The following is a 15438-nucleotide window of genomic DNA, read 5'->3' as shown; positions in this document are numbered from 1 at the left end:
AAGTTAGCTGTTCTGCAAGCAGGATAAAGGAAGTGCTGGGTTAGCCTCCATCCGGGGAAGATTATGATTAAACTGTGTGTTTTGCATCAATCATCTTGATTGAGAAATGCCGCTAAGGTATAGAAATATGCCAAGTTTTATCAAATGCCTACTGAAAATAACAGCAGCTTATTGTATGTAGATTATATGCCACTAAAAGTGAAGTGGGCTCCTGTCAAGACAGACACGGCATACACAGTGTATGGTAGAGTTCTTCACGTGTGCTGAAAATCGTTTGCACCGTAAGTAGCGATGTTAGTGTTGAGGACCTTGAGGTATCTGGAAATCTCAGTAAACCACAGTTTTGTAGCTTTGTCAAGAGAAAGAGGGTTGAAATGACTTACCAGAACTCATGCTGGTAGTGGGCCAAGTCTTCTAAAGCTGCGGCTTCGGATGGCTCTGCAGAAAAGCACACAGTGGCGTGAATGAATGGCAGCTGCATGGTAAATCCCCACAGTTAGTGTTAAAATGCAAACACTGTAACCCTTGGTCAAACAGAGCTGAACTAGAGCCACGTGGCCAGGCTTCCGGCTCATGGCTGGTCACAGATTTGGGGGATTTGGGCATCTCGCACAGCTTCCTGCTCATGGCCTGTCACAGATTTGGGGACTTTGGGCATCTCGCACAGCTTCCTGCTCATGGCCTGTCACAGATTTGGGGACTTTGGGCATCTCGCACAGCTTCCTGCTCATGGCCTGTCACAGATTTGGGGACTTTGGGCATCTCGCACAGCTTCCTGCTCATGGCCTGTCACAGATTTGGGGACTTTGGGCATCTCGCACAGCTTCCTGCTCATGGCCTGTCACAGATTTGGGGACTTTGGGCATCTCGCACAGCTTCCTGCTCATGGCCTGTCACAGATTTGGGGACTTTGGGCATCTCGCACAGCTTCCTGCTCATGGCCTGTCACAGATTTGGGGACTTTGGGCATCTCGCACAGCTTCCTGCTCATGGCCTGTCACAGATTTGGGGACTTTGGGCATCTCGCACAGCTTCCTGCTCATGGCCTGTCACAGATTTGGGGACTTTGGGCATCTCACACAGCTTCCTTGTTTCGCTTTTGTCACCAACTATGTTTAGACACAATCAAGTCAACCAAAAACTTCAATTTTGTAAATGTAAAAAAAAAAAGGAAAGAAAGAAAACAAACAACTATCATTAGAGGGTAATAAGTAATTAGGGATGTTTACAGATAGCTCACAATGTACCAGGAGATGTTCCGGGTGCTTTAAATAATTTATTTGATTCATGACAGCAAGCACTGATGCAGTGTTAGCTCACGGATGGGACCCAGGGAGGCGAACCAGCACGCCCAACTGTGCTGGAGTTGATCATGGAAACAGGGTAGCCTAAATCGGCCCTGCTCTCCTCACTGACGGGCAGAAACTATCACCAATGACCAAGCGAACAGCCCTCAGAATTAGAAGGTCTCAAACCAAAGGAAACTTACAATGTGCTGTCATTTTATTATCATTCGTCTCCAACAAAAGGTGTCCATCTGTTTTGTTGTTCGGTTTTGATGGTGAAGATCAAACCCAGAGCATCAAGGGTACCTTAATCAAAGACTAATCTCTATGTACATTGATGCTCAAACCAAACATCATGTTTTGACAAATAAATTGGGTATACTGGTGTGGACCTATAATCCCAGGGAAGTGCATGCAGGAGGATCACCAGTTCGAGTTCATCCTCACTATATAGTAAGTTTGAGGCTAGTCTTCACTATATGAGACAGTATGCTGTCTACAACCATACCTAACCTTAAGCACACCCAATCTCATCTGAAGCTAGGAAGGACTGGACCTGATTTGTACTCAGATGGGAGACTATATGTAAACACACACACACGCACACACACACACACACACACACACACACACAACAAACCTGTAACACTTTGACAAATAAATGCACCCTATAAGTACTACCAAAGTCACAACATATAGCATTTCCGTCGCCCCCCAAAAAGGTCCCTGTGTCTCCTCACAGTCAAGTATGTCACCCCAAGCTCCTAGGAACCACTGACTACTTACCATCACTATGGTCCCACTATTTTCTACAGACTGTACCACACATATATGCAACCTTTTGTGCCTGCCTTCTCGTATTTAGTATGACTCTTCTGAAAAACAATGGCTACATATGTGTAAGTGTTCTTCTGGACTCTAGCCACTGTGCTATCTCTAGCTAATAACCCACTTGCTTGATTACTATTTTTACATAACCTTGAAATCAGTTAATATGTTTCCCTACTTCATCCCTATTCAAAATCTTTTTTGGTCATTTTTGGTCCTTTGCATTTTTCATTTTGTTTTATTTATTTGTTCGTTTGTTTGTTTTGTTTTGTTTTTTGAGACAGGGTTTTCTGTAGCTTTGGAGCCTGTCCTGGCCGGCCTCGATTAAAGAAAGAAAAGGTCTGTTGGATTTCTACTTGGGATTTTGTAGACTCTATATTCACTTTGGGGGAAATTAATGTTTTTACAATATTGGATTCTCTGGCCACTGAGCATGGTCTCTCCCTTCAGCCAGGTCTTCTTTCATTTCTTTCACCAATGACTTAACAGGCTTTGGAGTAAAGGCTTTGAGCTCCTTCCACATAGACACCCCATGCTTTCTCCTCCCCAGAGGGAAGTGGCGACTGAACCTTCAAGAGAAGGCTACTCACAAGAACACTCCCATGTAAAAAAAGAAGATAGATCCATTCTAATTGATGTATAATTGCAACACAGAAATACAATGTGAGAAAGTAAGGTCACATGACTCCTTCAACCATCTGTAACCCCAGTAACTGAGTTCAAGTATAATGAAATATGTGAAATGCTAGACAAAAAAATCAAGTCTAGTTTTCAACATCATCGAACCTCAAAGAGGAGTCAAATAAATAGACAGGTGAAATGCAGAAATCAATCAAGGATTTGGGTAAGAAATTAAACAACTTTAATTACAAATGCAGAGACAGATTCTGAAAGAAAAATGTTAGGCAAATCGTGGATATGGGAAGCTTAAAGCAAAAAGAAACACCACAGTGGAAAACATCACCCAATCAGCAGACCACACGTGGAAAGGCTATCAGGGATTGAAAATAAAATTGAAGACCTATGACATTCATAAACAATTTAAAATGTAATTATGACCATAACAACTAAGGCCTCTGGGATACAATTAACAGACCAAATCTATAATCTATAGTGTAGAAAAAGGAAAGAAGACACAGTCAAAACACATAGAAAAGCTGTTCAAGGAGGGGCTAGAGAGATGGGCCTGTGGATAAGAGCACTCGCTACTTTTCCAGAGGCCCAGAGTTTGGTTCCCAGCACCTATCTGTGTTAGGCAGATCACAACCACCTATGATTGCAGCTCCAGGGGATCCAATGGCCTCTTTGGCCTTTGTAGGTGGACATGCACACACTCATACACATAGCATTCAAACACACACATATACATAAATTTTTAAAAATGTTTTTAAAATTATAGCAGAAACATTTGTATACCTGAGGAAAGAAATGGCCATCTAAACACTAGTCCTTTAGAATATCCAAAATATAAAACCAGAAAGATTCCTCCACATCACATAATTAAAACGTCAAGAAAACAGAACAAAGTAAGAACATTGAAAGCCCCTTACAAACATAAGCCCATTCAAACAAGAGCAAACCTCTCCACAAAAATCGCTAAGCCCAACAGAGTATGAACTGGTAGCTTTTAATCCCCCAAACAAAGTAACTGCCAACCAAGATTACTTTATCCAAAATAGTTAGTCTTTACAGCTGAAAAATTGAGGGCTTTTACTGAGAATAAAACCAAAGCAATTCATAACTGTTAAGTTCATGTGTGTCATAAGGAATATTACACCAAGAAGATAAAAAGACAGAAGCATCAGAGCTTATGAAGATCCATCCTCGCAAGGACAGACTCACAAACACAAATCAGGATATGTCCAAACATTGCTAACTTGGTAAAAACATCAAATCTGAGTAAGAATACAACAAAGAAGAAACCAGGTCAACCTTTCAAGAGTCTCCTAAATCTAAAGACGCGAGGAACTGACTGGATGTTTCCCAAAATAAGATTGAGCTGTTTGCTTCCTGCTGGAAACTCACTCCACTGGCAAAGACACACACAGCTGACAGGATGGACAACGATATTCCAACAGAAAGGCTACCATCAAGAATCAAAACCCAAATGCTAGTGGCAATTCAACGTCCCACCGGTGGGAAAGGAAACTAGTAAGGACACTGTGGAAACCACTGTAGAGGCTCTTCCAAAACCCAAGAAGAGAACTCCTATATGACAGCACCTCCCGGAGCCTTGGTTCTCAGGCCACTCTTCATAAGAGTCAGCTTATGGAAGCCTAGGCATGTGTCAATGCGTGAATGAATGACAATTTATGCTGGAGAGTTTGTGGGGTAAAGGAAACACTTCTGCATTGCTGGTGGGAGTGTAAGCTGGTACAGCCTCTTTGGATGTCAGTGTGGCGATTTCTCAGAAAATTAGGAAACAACCTTCCTCAAGACCCAGTAATACCACTTTTGGGTATATATCCAAAGGATGCTCAATCGTTCATAGCAGCATTGTTTGTCATAGCCAGAACCTGGAAACAACCTAAAAGCTCCTCGATCGAAGAATGGATAAGGAAAATGTGGTACATTTACACAATGGAGTTCTACACAGCAAAAAAAAAAAAAAAAATAACATCTTGAATTTTGCAGGAAAATGGATGGAACTAGAAAACATCATATTGATTGAGGGAACTCAGACCCAGAAAGACAATTATTACATGTACTCACTCATAAGTGGTTTTTAAACATAAAGCAAGAAAACCAGCCCACAAATCACAATCTCAGAGAACTTAAACAACAATGAGGACACTAAGAGAGACATACATAGATCTAATCTACATGGGAAGTGGAGAAAGACAAGATCTCCTGAGTAAATTGGGAGCATGGAAACCATGGGGGAGGGCTGAAGGGGATAGGGGAGAGGCAGGGAGGGGAGCAGATAAAAATGTAGAGCTAAATAAAAATTAAAAATAAAAAGAATGAGTTATAAGCCAAAAATGAGGAAGTATTTTGCTACAAAGAATTATGTCCTTTGTAGGAAAACAAAACTAGAGATCATAATAAATGAAATAAACCAGATTCCCCCAAAAAACTGTTTTGTTTCATAGGTAGAATTTAGTGTAGTTTTGTTTCACTTGAAGAAAAAGTGTAAAAGTACAACTGGAAGGAGTTATGGAACCAGGGACAAAGGGCAAAAAAGAATGGGAGTAGCAGTAAACAAGACCAAAGAACATGATATCACAAACATGTCACAAGTGTGAATTGTCTGCTTGACAGAACTGAGGACCGCAGGCCTCTGGGCAAACCTGTGAGATATTATGCTAATTATCTGGTTGGAGTAAGGAGACCTATGCACTGTGGATATCAGCATTCCTAGACTGCATCTTCCCTGACTGTATAAAACAGAGAAAGCCAGCTGCGCACTGGCCATCAGTCCTCTCTGCTATGAAGTGAAGGCTTTTTAAACAATAATAAAGGTAGTATATCAGATGTAGAACTCAAATGCTTATTTTACATAACAAACCTCTGATACTAGCCCTGGGGAAATGGCTCGGTCAGTCAAGTACTTGCCACCTAACACAGGGACTGGAGAGTGGCTCCCCATCACAAGATAAAATGCATGGTACCATAATGCCAGTGCTGGAGAGATGGAGGCAGGAGGATTCCCAAGGTGTGCTAGCCAACTAGACTAGCTCCAGGGTCAGTGAGAGACCCTGTCTCAAAAATAGGGTAGAAAAGTGATTGACAGAGGTACCTCGTGTTGACCTCTGGCCTTCTCATATATGCTCGTGAATACACACACACACACACACACACACACCCTCTGATACTTAATGGTTAAAATTTACTTTCAAGCCGTGCTCTAAAACATGATTTGGCTGAGCAAATGGCACAGTTTCAAAATCTCTAAATAAGCCCTCTCCCAGTCCAGGCACATTTGGGTAAAAGCCAAAAAAGAATAAATGATTGCACGTCGTGGCAAAACCAACCAACTGGTCATTTACATCCTTGTAGTTGCAGGAACCTAGAGTGTCCCAGCTTGGGAAGGCCAGTGAGAGTCAAGCCACCATCCTACACCTGGAGCTGCAGGCCTAACCATACTTGGGCAAAACCCTGCGCATCAACACAGACATTCCACCAAAGGAACAAGCTGTGTGGTAGCCAGAGTTCAGAATGATGATCCAGAGAATCAACGGTTCTCCTGGAGACCTCTCTGCTTCTAAATCCTGTCATTCTAAGACAAGCTTTGAAGACAAAGAAGGAATAATCCGCTAAAAGGCAAAAGTCACACTCACGCTTCCAGCTGAAACGGGACCAAATAACCAACCATGAGCTATTGACTACGAAGGAAAAGCCCATATGTGAACAGTCTGGGGACACACAGTGAGGGCAACTGAATCTGGAGAAATGGATCAGGCACAGATACTATGAGAGACGGAGCCTGGGGTAACCTCTCACACACCACACTCTAGCATCGTGGTGCTTTGCCTGCAGGGTTCTTCTCTGTCCCTAACCCACAAGACTATAAACTGGGAGGGAAGGGATACACCCCCCTCCCAGTGCTGAGTATGCAATCATGGGCTTTGTCCTTGTCCCTGCTCAGACAAGAGGACCTACCTGTAGGATTTTTCCTTCAAATAGACAAGACTCTCTTCTATTTTACTGCGGTTGCTATGTTCAATCTTTGAAATCCAATCTGGGATTGGCTTCATGTCCAGGCAGTTATTTCCAATAAAAAAGAGCAGACAGCTCGCAAAGCCCCAAAATTATGTCTTGCCGTTTCCCTGTACTTGCTTATCCCCCATCTTGAGCGGCCTATCTCTCCAATTTCTCACCGGTACCTTCTCAATCGCTATTAATGTCATTTCTCTTCAAATTCTCTCTCTGCATTATTGGAGGGAGGGCAGAAGGCTCTTCAGAAAGAGCAAAGGACAAACACTAAGCTGCCGGCACTTCCTTTCAAGGGGAAGAAATGAGGAGAGGGTTGGCCTTGACATTAGCTTCGATCTGGAGTCCCAGGACTCGGCTGGAGGCTTGGAACACAACAGGCTGATGGTTTCTGGGGAGGGAGCACTAGGAAAACATGTCAAAGGGGCCACCCCTCTACGTCCTCCCATTTCCTCCTGGAGTCCCTCCAACCCAGTTTCCGTTCTAACCAATTATCTGAAACGGCTTTCAGAAATGTCTCCCGTGAACATGCTCAGCCAAGTCCAACAGCTTCTGTACTAGTCAGGGCCTCTGAGGTCTACCGACCACAGTTAAGACAGCCAACCCCTTCTTCCCACAAACACGGTCTGACTCTGAGTACCACCAAACGCTGTCTTATATTGGGCAACAAGGATCCTCCTGGTAGAACAGGGCTTCTGTGGATCTTCTAGGAGTTCATGGCCTCAGGGTCATGAGCTGGGCCTTGCTCCTTTCCAACTTCACACTCATTTCCTTCAGGGTTCATCCGGAGGGTCAGAACAAGACGGTTCACAGGCCCTCTGGACCAATTCCATGGTTTCCCAACTGTGCTGGGAGGAGGCTTCACGAGCCCCCTTAGGCCACTGGGCAGACACTCGCCCACCCACTCCCCACCTGTCATGTCAACCAGGGCAACTGTGCTCTTGAGCAGTTTCATTAACTTTCACTTCCTGAGCTGCCCTTTGATAGTAGGTTCTGTGGCTACAAATTAAAGGGTTCATAAACCTGGAATTTTATCCACCTCTTTACTGCTAGGGGACAAAAACTGAGTTGTGGTTTTATTTTGTTTTGTTTTAAGCCTCCCTTTCTACCAACGCCTTTGTTTTAGAGATTTATTTTATATTTTTATTTACTTATAGAAGAGGGTGTTGGATTCCCTGAAACTGGAGTTACAGGCAGTTGAGAGCCACCCAGCAAAGAATGTGGCTTAGGACTTCTGGAAATGGAGCAAGAACTCTTGACCACTGCGCCATCTCTCCAGCCATTCTCCACACTTGCCTCCTGTTGCTCATCTACTTCCTCAGGACAGCCTCTGCCTCTAGCGTGCTGAATTCCAGCCCTCCATGGTTACCTAACAAACTGCATCACTTTAGAAGCGTCCAATGGTACCCACCCTCACTACACAATTCAGCTACCTCACAAGAAGCCCACCAGACAGCACTTACCGGGCTGATAGGATGGCCGGTGTTCATCTCTGGTCCCTGATATCTCCTATGAAGCTGAGGCAGCACAAACATCCAATAATGCTGGTAAGGGAATATCTGTCCCTTGAGAGTGACTAAGGGTACCATTCTCTCTTCCTCCTTGGTATCCCCCATACCTGGAAGAGATATTCTTCCTAATTCTTCATTTTCATTGCCAGTGTAGCCTCATGCCCACCAGTCTGCTCACCCTAGAAGTTCTAGACCATGATCTTACCCTAATAAGCCTCAGATTAATCCCAGCACTCACGAGGCAGAGACAGATCTCAAGGCCAGCCTGGTCTACAGAAGGAGTTCCAGGACTGGCTCCAAAGCTACACAGAAAAACAAAAGCAAGCAAACAAACAAAAAGCCTCAGATCCATCCCAGCCCACAACTGCTATGTCCTGACTTGAGCAAGAAAGAGCTCATGTATCTGATCCCAACAAGAGTCCCTCTAGGCCCATAAGTTAGTTAGGCACCACAGAAAAGAAAAAAATTTATCAGCAAAGTCTACTGGTGTAAGACGGTGTTCCTTGAGCACCTCCTATGCACGAGGACAATGTCTGGCTCTACTGTTGTCTCTAAGACTATCACAAGATGTAGGATGAGAGGTGTGCCCAGAAGATGTAACAAAGCCAGACAGTTCTTCTATTGACAATCTGGACAAAGTACAATTAGGAAGAATGAAAGAATGGATAAATGGAAAAAATTTCAATTAACCAATTGCATAATTTCTAAACTTATCCCAAAGGTCCCATTGTAGAAAACAATGATCTTAACATGCCACAGGACCCAGAAGGGCACAGTCGAGTGACTCTTCCAGTTCTGCCCCCTCGCATGTGTTTCCGACACCCTAACTATGTGCAGCATACTTTGACAAGGCGGTCCATTCCCAAGCTTTCAGGGCCCTTGCCTAGGGTTCGGATAGCACTACCCACAGCGGGATAGGCCTTCCTACACCTATCAGAAATCAAGAAAATGCTCATAAGCCAATCTGAGGGGCCCTCTGCCCAGGTGACTCTAGTTTGTGTTAAGTTGACAAAATAAACCAAAAACAAGCAAACAAAACCACCATCAAAACTGTTCACTTGAAATGTGTGAAACTAAAGTACTCTGGATTTTTACATTTTTGAGTGTTTGCAAATAGGATAAATGAGGGATCTAAGGGCTACACGAAATTCACTGGTGTTGCATTGCACCTAATGCCTAAGCCAACTGTAGATATTTTCACCATGTTTACATTTAACTGCAACCCATCACATGAGGCCTTTTGTCATGTTAGCAGTCAAGGAGTTTTAGGTTCTAGAGCATTTCAGCTAGTGCTGCAAGATCAGGGGTGTTCAACCTGAAAGACAATTTTCTTCATCAAAATTCATTTTCTTAGCTCATACTTGATATCTGGTATATAACTGTGTAACTTTAGCACTTTCAAGAGAAAATATTCTAGCAGACACACTGAAAAGTGTTGCTTATAATCTTGTCTCAATACCTTCTTCCAGTGGATTAACAGCAGCGATCTCAAGTTCATAATTCTAACATTAATCAGATCAACTGTCTTTGCTTGTGAGGCCAGGCTCCTCCAGTGTAGTCCCTATGAGGACTCGGGGGCCACAGAATGACTTGAAGGTTCTGCCAGACTTCCTAAAGAAGCAACTGCACCAAATATTTCATTTTAAGAGAGTTACAGGAATTACCAGGTGACAACACACACAGTCCCTCCCTTAGACCCTAACCTTGTCCTCTGCCAATTCCCTGCTCCTCTGCTTGGAGCATTCCAAAGCCCTGAGCAACTTCAAAACCTCTTTGTATGTGCCACTCGGGGCATACAGGGATTCTTAGCCATGCATTGTTAACCAAGACAAGCCCTAAAAGTGAAAACTGGCTCATTTGTGTTTCCCAAATATGGTCACGTCTACAGAACCCAAACAAAGCTGCCTGACTGTGGCATCCAGTGAATTTGGAGCTCTTCCCTTAGACAATCTAGAGAATTCAAAACAGGGCAGATTCCCAAACTCATTAGATAAAAGCAAAGTGTCATTACAAAGATTTATAAATACAGAACCTTGAAAGAAGGGCGAGCCCGGGACAGAGCCACCCCACTCTTTCTGAAGGGGTCACTGTACAGTGTGAACCCACTGAGAAATCACCATGGAAGCATCGTCGTTCCCTGGAGGGTCAGGGCTGGGCCACACGCAGGTAAATGAGACTAAACAGTAAGTACTGTGTGAGGCAGAAAAACAAGCCTAGGAAAGTCTTTGAACAGGGGCCACTGCAGTTCATGAATGGCAGCAGGGTGGGTCCCCACGCAGCAGAGCTGTCTGCTCTCACAGACAGTCCCACACAGCTCCAGCTCCCAAGCTAGGAAATCCCCGAGGCAACTTGTTTGCCACAGCCTACGTTACACAGACCTTTACAGTGTAGGCAACACCATGCTCAGGAATGAGAGAACACAGACTCCATTCACTAAAAAAGACTTTGTGTCTTTTGCAAATACATAATAACCTAAATGCCTCAATTCATAAGACTGGCTTATTAAAAAACTGCTTGTTTTCCTTAAATTTTCAAATTTCACTGCAAGTATACAGACTTACCCCAAAGTCAATACGAAACACTGAAAACATTATCTTTTCTGTGAAGACCTCCCTTCTAAATGTTTAATAACTGAAGTGGAACTTATACACACAGGCCCAAAATCAATAGCCCCTGAATTCATACTATGAAGTCAAGGATCGTTAGTGTGTAACTGTTTTAACCATGAAGCTGCCCCATTCCTACTGCGCACACAGGATAATATTACCTCCTTTTCTCTAATCCCTCCTCCCTTTTTTTTAAAAAAAAAATCAGATATCAAATCTGTATCCAAGCATCTGATAATATAATGTCAATTCCTGAGGTAGATTTTCTTTAAGAATAAAACCTCCAAAAGACTCAAGATAGTACAAAGCTGAAAACAAATAACCAACCAAAGTATTTATTTTAAATTTATGTCATCTATCAAACAAGATTACCTGAAATAGAAGGGCATATAACATCATTAGTTCTTTAATACACATAATTAATACACATGTGTTTATGTACAACAAAAGCAACATCTAGGTTCCGGGCAGCGTGACTCTGGCTTATTTGGTATCTGGGACCCATTCTGACTTGAGCTTCAGACAGTGCTTGGCAGCTGCTGGAAGCTGGCCAGAGCCAGAAGAAACAGATTTGGACCAAACTTAGCCAGGGCTGTTTAAATTAGGAAAGCGTTTAATTTGTCTGCTTCATTTTACTGATTTATAAAGAGATTAATAATACCTAATTTAATAAATTGTTCTCAAGGTTAAATTCAAAAATGTGTATTTGCGTGCTAACTGTGGGGTAATAGGAGAAGTGTTCTAACAGAGAAGGCACTAGGCTGGCCCTTCCAATCCTCTGTTACTGTCTGGACAACAGCTGAGATGGATGTTAGTACTACTATCCACACCCAAAACCAGGCTTTACCAATTACAGGAGCTTCCCAGCTCTTACCCTCCCAAACTGGGCAATCAAAGAGCCCCATGTAACTGTCCTCTCGAAAGGACAGGTCTCAGGAAACCAAACCAATGGCTGGGTGGTGGTGGTGCACGCCTTTAATCCCAGCACTCGGGAGGCAGAGACAGGCAGACCTCTGTGAGTTGGAGCTAGCCTGGTCTACAAGAGCTAGTTTCAGGACAGGCACCAAAGCTACAGAGAAACCCTGTCTCGAAAAATCAATCAATCAATCAATCGATCGATCAATAAAATACCCCACAGGCACCAAAGCTACAAAGAAATCCTGTCTCAAAAAAAAAAACAATAAATAAATAAATAAATAAATAAATAAATAAATAAATGAGATGTCCACCCCCGTAAAAAAGAAGGAAAGAAACCAAGTCATCACTATGGATAGATACATGGTACATGCATGTGAAGTGCTGCACATGCTCACTACTGGACAAACGACAAACTATCTGTTTCCCCAAAGCTGGTTGGGAACCGCCCACGTTACATGTCATTTCTGATCTGAAAACACCTCCTTCCAATGGAAAAAAACTGAGTCTCAGTAACAACTGCAGTACCTGTTGAAGAGTCAAACTGTTGGGGATAGAAAGATGGCTCAGCTGTTAAGAGCACTTGCAGAGGAACTGGGTGCAATCCCCAACACCCACATGGTGGCTCACAACCATCCACAGCTGCAGTTCTAGGGGATCCAAAGCCCTCCTCTAACTTCTGTGGGCACCGAGCATGCACATGATACATATACCTTCACACAAGGAAAATATTTATGTGCATAACAATTTAAAAATATAAAATAAGTAAATGTAAAGTTGTAAAACAGTATCTACCTAAAGCAAGGTGTCCCTCCTACACAAAGACTGCTCAGAGCACATACAGATGGCTTTCGCCAGGGGTTTTTTATCTAGCTGCGGCAGCGAACAGTCACTTTTGTCAACTAAGATTACACATAGGGCCTGGCCTCAGAGAGGAGATATTCTACATGTAAAGAAAGAAAAGACTACTAGCCTAGATATAACTCAGAGGCTTCCATTCCCAGTACCCTCTTCCCCTGCACACACGCGCACACACACACACACACACGCACGCACGCACGCACGCACACACACACACACACACACAAGCTCAGTAACAAATTGCTCTCTTCTCCCTCCCTTATAAGGTAACATGCTCTGCCTTTTCCTAATATGATTCTCTCTGTGAATTAACTTACATAACAAGTGAGGCGCCTGCTCCCCCTCACAGATGTTACTGGCAAGTGTTGCCTGATTTGCAGGTAAACTTGTCTCCTACACCTTCTGGTCCTAACAAGCTGTTCTCGTGGTACCTGAGCCAGAGTTCCCACAGAGGCTTCTAATACAGCTCACAGAGCAGAACACAAGGAAGCAGTACAGAATAGTACACAGAAATTATGTCAGGGAGACATCACAAAATGGCCTTGAACACATTCTATCAGGCCACTAAGTTCAAGATGAGTTCCATGAAAGGTTCCTAATCCAAGATTCAGTGTTGCTGAGAAGCATGCAGAATGCACTCCAGCAGTGGGGACTGAGGGGACAGGAGGGTATGAGGCAGTCACAGGCAGTCACATCGATGCCCGGTGCTTTTTATGAGGTGCATATGAAAATTCCCAAGGGCACAAGCATCCTCTGCCCGGGAGGGAAGCTCCCTGCAATTTGGTTTTGAAAAGCTGCGTAGAAGCCTTGATTACAGCAACCACAAGTGACAATTTCTACATTTGTCTTCTTTTGCTTATTTGTAGCAAAAGCTGTCATTCAAAAAGAATTTCATCATCTGGACATGCTCCCTAAATCTCATTCTGCTATTGCTGCCCTAGGAAGGCTTCCGCCCCCTCTCCCAGCCACACAATTGCTTTGATGACTGGCAAGAAAATCACCAAGAAATAAAAGGTGTTGACAATCCTGTAGAACTTAAAGACGCTAAGTAGAAAAACTGAAAACAGAACAAACTCACCAACACAGAACACAAGGCTAACCGAGTTAGAGATGTTCGCAGGATCAATTTTAAGCTAATAAAAAGTTCAAGAGAATGGTTCTCAACCCCAAATTACCAAGTCTCCACAACTCACACCTTAAGTGAGCATAAAAAATTGGACAAAGCTGGGTGTGGTGGCATGCATCTGTAATCCCAATATTGGGGGGAGTGGGTAGAAGTAGGAAAATCAGAAGCACAAGGGCATTCCTAGCTGCATACCAAGTAGCAGGCCTGCCTGGGCCACATGTGACCCTATCAGTATACAAACATGAGGACTTGAGCTCAGATCCCCAGCACTCACACAAAAGTCAGGTGTGCAGGCACATGCCTGTAACCTCGAGGCTATGGGGCAGACATGAGGAACCCTGAGGTTTGCCATCTAAAGTATGCAAATAATGAATGATATTTTCTCAAATAATAAGGTAGGCGAGAGATCCTTTCTCAAAAATAAGGCAGAACTGGCCAGAGAAGCCTCAGTGACTAAGAGCACTTGCTGCTCTTCCAGAGGATGAGTTCAGTTCCCAACACCATGTCAGGCAACCTCACAACCCTCTGTAACTCCAGCTCCAGAACATTGCACACCTCCGATCTCCAAGGGCACGTGTGCTCATGTGCACATACCCACAAGCAGAGAAACGCATCTACGTATAATTTAAAAATAGTAAAAAAATCATAAAGAATGTGGAGAGTGAAGACACCAGCCTCTATCTAGCTCATGCACGCGCGTGCGCGCGTGCACACACACACACACACACACGCAAGTACATACACACACAGAGAAACTACACACTAAAGACACTGCAGGAGAAGAGCCCTCCCTTCCGCCATAAGCTTTAGAAGAGAGCAGAGGCAGGAGTGCGAGATCTTCACGAAGAGAACAGTAAACTCCACATCAGCTGTACCCAGCAGAGAAGATGCTTCACATTGGCTCTGCCACCACTGTAAACTCTGTCCCCACAAGCCAAACGAGTAAAACAGCAAGCATTAAGGCCCGGGTGGCAAGGATTTGGGTCCATTTATCTGTGCAACACACTGCTAGGCACACAGGAAGCACTTCATAAATGACTGCATGTTAACATGATTGGTTTGTTTTCTTCTTGTCTCCCTCGACCTCCAAAAGCAGAAGAGAGCTGGAGATGAGTGGAAATTCTGGTTAATGAAATGCTTCTTTAGTCACTGTTTAACCGTAAAGCAACTCACTGGGTCCAGCATGAAGAGGAAAAGTCGCTGCCAGGAACGAAGGCTTTTTTGCCTTAGGCAGAGAATATTTAACTCAGGCGTTGTGGTAACTCCAGCCAGAAGCCACATTTGTACAGGAGTTTGCAGGTTAAAGACAGCAAAGTCCTTGGCCTTCTGTGCCAAAGGTTAATCACTGATTTCAATGGGGGCTGGGAGAAACATCCAGCCAACGTTATCTGTCATTTAGGTAGAACTCTGAGCATCTTAGAATTTTAGGTTCCCAAAAGTTGTCCTCTGCTCTCCATATGTACAACAAAATGTGAGTACCTCTTCCAATTAACATACAATTAATTAATCAATCAATCAATCAACTGATTTCTTTTAACAAAGAATTTTGAGATTTAGGAATGCAATGAGCTATTAAGTTCTGAGCCATGTGCTGAGACTTTTTTTTAAAAAAAATGCACCGTTAGGGTCTGGGAAGATGGTTCAGTGTGTAA

General features: G+C 43.5%; 1 protein-coding gene across 50 annotated transcripts in view; it reads right to left on the bottom strand.

Annotated features, from left to right (window-relative positions):
* The window catches only part of Sorbs1 (sorbin and SH3 domain containing 1), a 223662-nt gene that overhangs the window by 110345 nt on the left and 97879 nt on the right, over positions 1 to 15438 (bottom strand). For all 50 annotated transcript variants that reach the window (XM_041661075.1, XM_041661076.1, XM_041661077.1 and 47 more), the window contains exon 3: positions 384 to 438. In XM_041661075.1, the coding sequence (XP_041517009.1) occupies positions 384 to 393 (10 nt within the window). In that variant the 5' untranslated portion in view covers positions 394 to 438. The remainder of the gene's footprint in view (positions 1 to 383; positions 439 to 15438) is intronic.

The sequence above is a fragment of the Microtus oregoni genome, unplaced genomic scaffold, assembly GCF_018167655.1.
Source record: "Microtus oregoni isolate MIOR12 unplaced genomic scaffold, Mior012 000012F_ref0000307, whole genome shotgun sequence".
Classification (NCBI taxonomy): Eukaryota; Metazoa; Chordata; class Mammalia; order Rodentia; family Cricetidae; genus Microtus; species Microtus oregoni.
The sequence above is the reverse complement of the archived record's forward strand: the minus strand, read 5'-3'. Positions and strand labels throughout refer to the sequence as shown.